The sequence below is a fragment of the Phaethon lepturus genome, unplaced genomic scaffold (assembly GCF_000687285.1).
Source record: "Phaethon lepturus isolate BGI_N335 unplaced genomic scaffold, ASM68728v1 scaffold39585, whole genome shotgun sequence".
Taxonomy (NCBI): domain Eukaryota; kingdom Metazoa; phylum Chordata; class Aves; order Phaethontiformes; family Phaethontidae; genus Phaethon; species Phaethon lepturus.
In genome coordinates this window covers 315-2,347 of record NW_010539198.1, presented here as the reverse complement: position 1 = coordinate 2,347, position 2,033 = coordinate 315, and the positions used below count along the sequence as shown (strand labels likewise).

General features: G+C 61.1%; 1 protein-coding gene across 1 annotated transcript; it reads right to left on the bottom strand.

Moving 5' to 3' along the window:
• Positions 1 to 232: 232 nt before the first annotated feature.
• LOC104620752 (C-C motif chemokine 3-like) lies at positions 233 to 1,809 on the bottom strand. Its single transcript, XM_010287051.1, has 3 exons — positions 1,743 to 1,809; positions 700 to 805; positions 233 to 323 (listed from the first exon to the last, which is right to left on the bottom strand). The coding sequence occupies exons 1-3, from the start codon at positions 1,807 to 1,809 to the stop codon at positions 233 to 235; spliced, it is 264 nt and encodes an 87-aa protein (XP_010285353.1).
• Positions 1,810 to 2,033: the final 224 nt, after the last annotated feature.

Genomic DNA, 2,033 nt, shown 5'->3' with positions numbered 1-2,033 from the left:
TATAAATATTGGCTCCACTGGGCGCATCCTGGCAGGGCAGTGATGGCAGGAGGGACTCGGTGGCCGGCTGGTCCGTGCCACTGTGACACCCGGTGCTGCCGGGGTACGGGCTGCTCCGCCTGCAGTGGCAGCACCCCCCACCACGGGACCCTTTGGAGAAGAGCCGCGAGTGCCGTCTGCTCCCTCCGGAGTCGGCAGGACTGGATGAGCAAGTCAGGTGGGGAAGAGGATTTCATTTTTTCCTTCGAAGCTTTTTCATGGCTTTCTTCACCCAGGGTTTCTTGGGATCGACGCAGACCTCATCACCGGTGGCAGCCACAATCCTGCAGCGAGAAAGTGAGGAAAAAGAGTGAAAACGGGGAACCATGAGCCGCTCCCTTCCCATGCGCGACTTCTCCCCTCCCTGGGTGCAGCCCCATCCTGGATGGAGGCTCAGAGCCATCTCCAGCAGCCCGTGTCCTCCTCAGGCTGACGGCGCGTGTCCGAGTCTTCCCAGACCACTGGCATTAGCGGAAAGCACCAAAACCTGGTTTTTTCCTCCCCTCTCTGCCCACCCCACAGAGCTACTTCCCTACCACAGGCATGTGCTCCCAGCTGAGACCGGGCTGTCCGTGGGGCAGGACGGGATGGGGGGAGCTGCTCTAGCTCCCAACCACGACACCGTGCCGGGGGTGGGAGGCAAAGCCCGAGGGTACTCACACGACTGCAGGCAAGGAGCAGTCGCTGGGCGTCTCGTAGAAGCTCCGCATGTGTCGGACGGGTCTCTGCGCATGCTTGAAGCAGCATTCGGTGGGCGTCGAGTGGGCTGCGGAGGGAAGGGAGAGATGCTGAGAACGCCCTCGGCAGCGTTCCGCAACTCATCGCGTCGCCAGACAATGGCGTGGCAGGGGGGCGAGCACAGGATGGAGGTCCCTGGAGCTCCTCGGCAGCTCCCACGACATCCCACAGCAGGGAGTCGTCTCCCTCCGCGGCAGCACGCACAGGCCTGGGAAACGTGGGGAGGGGAGCGGCGTGGGACGCGGTGGGGGTTGGTCTCTTCTCCCAAGGAACCAGCGATAGGACGAGAGGAAACGGCCTCAAGTTGCACCAGGGGAGGTTTAGATTGGATATTAGGAAAAATTTCTTTACGGAGAGAGTGGTCAAGCACTGGCACAGGCTGCCCAGGGAGGTGGTGGAGTCACCATCACGGGAGGGGATCAAAAAACTTGTGGACGTGGCACTTTGGGACATGGTTTAGTGGGCATGGGGGTGTTGGGTTGATGGTTGGCCTTGATCATCTTAGAGGTCTTTTCCAATCTTAACAACTCTGTGTGTGGGACCTGGCACCCCACAGCCCTCACTGCTGCAGCTGCCAAAGTGCACGGTGAGGTCAGGGGTGCTCGGTCTGGGGATGAGGTTTTGGGGGTTTCCAAGGCAGGGGCGCAACTTGCAAAGTGTTTTGGGAGGCTCCAAAGAGCTGCTTCCCCCACCCCTCCAACCACTCGCTCATCCAGCTGAGACCTGGGTGAGTCTCATCCAAGCTCCTCCAGCACCTCCCCAGGACCGGCTTTGCTGAGCCACCCAGCACCCTCTCCATCCTTCCCTGCACCCCAGGACGTGCCACCCTTCCCCGACCAGGGCATTGCTCCTCCGGCCAGCAGCACCGTCCCCGCTCCCCGCTGGGGATTCTTGCCTGATCTCCCCAACGGGACATGCCCAGTGGGGACCCCCAGCCCTGACCTGCAGCCCACGAGGTGCCTTACCTGCGGCACGGTGCAGGGAGAAGGTGAGAAGCAGCACGAGCAGCAGGACCATCCTTGCGGCAAGCATGGTGGCTGGGTGAGGACTCTTCCTCTGTCCTGCTTTCTGCCACCCTGCCTGGAGTCGGTGGCTTTGGCCGCGACGGCACCGTAATTTATTGTCTGCATGCCACCCACTTCCACCACTTTTCCAGAACTTCTGAGCATGTTCCAAGAAGCCTTTTCCCAGGGACTGGGGGATTTCTGTCACTGTTTATTTTGGGGGCACATCCAGCGGTGGCTGGAAGAGTCTGA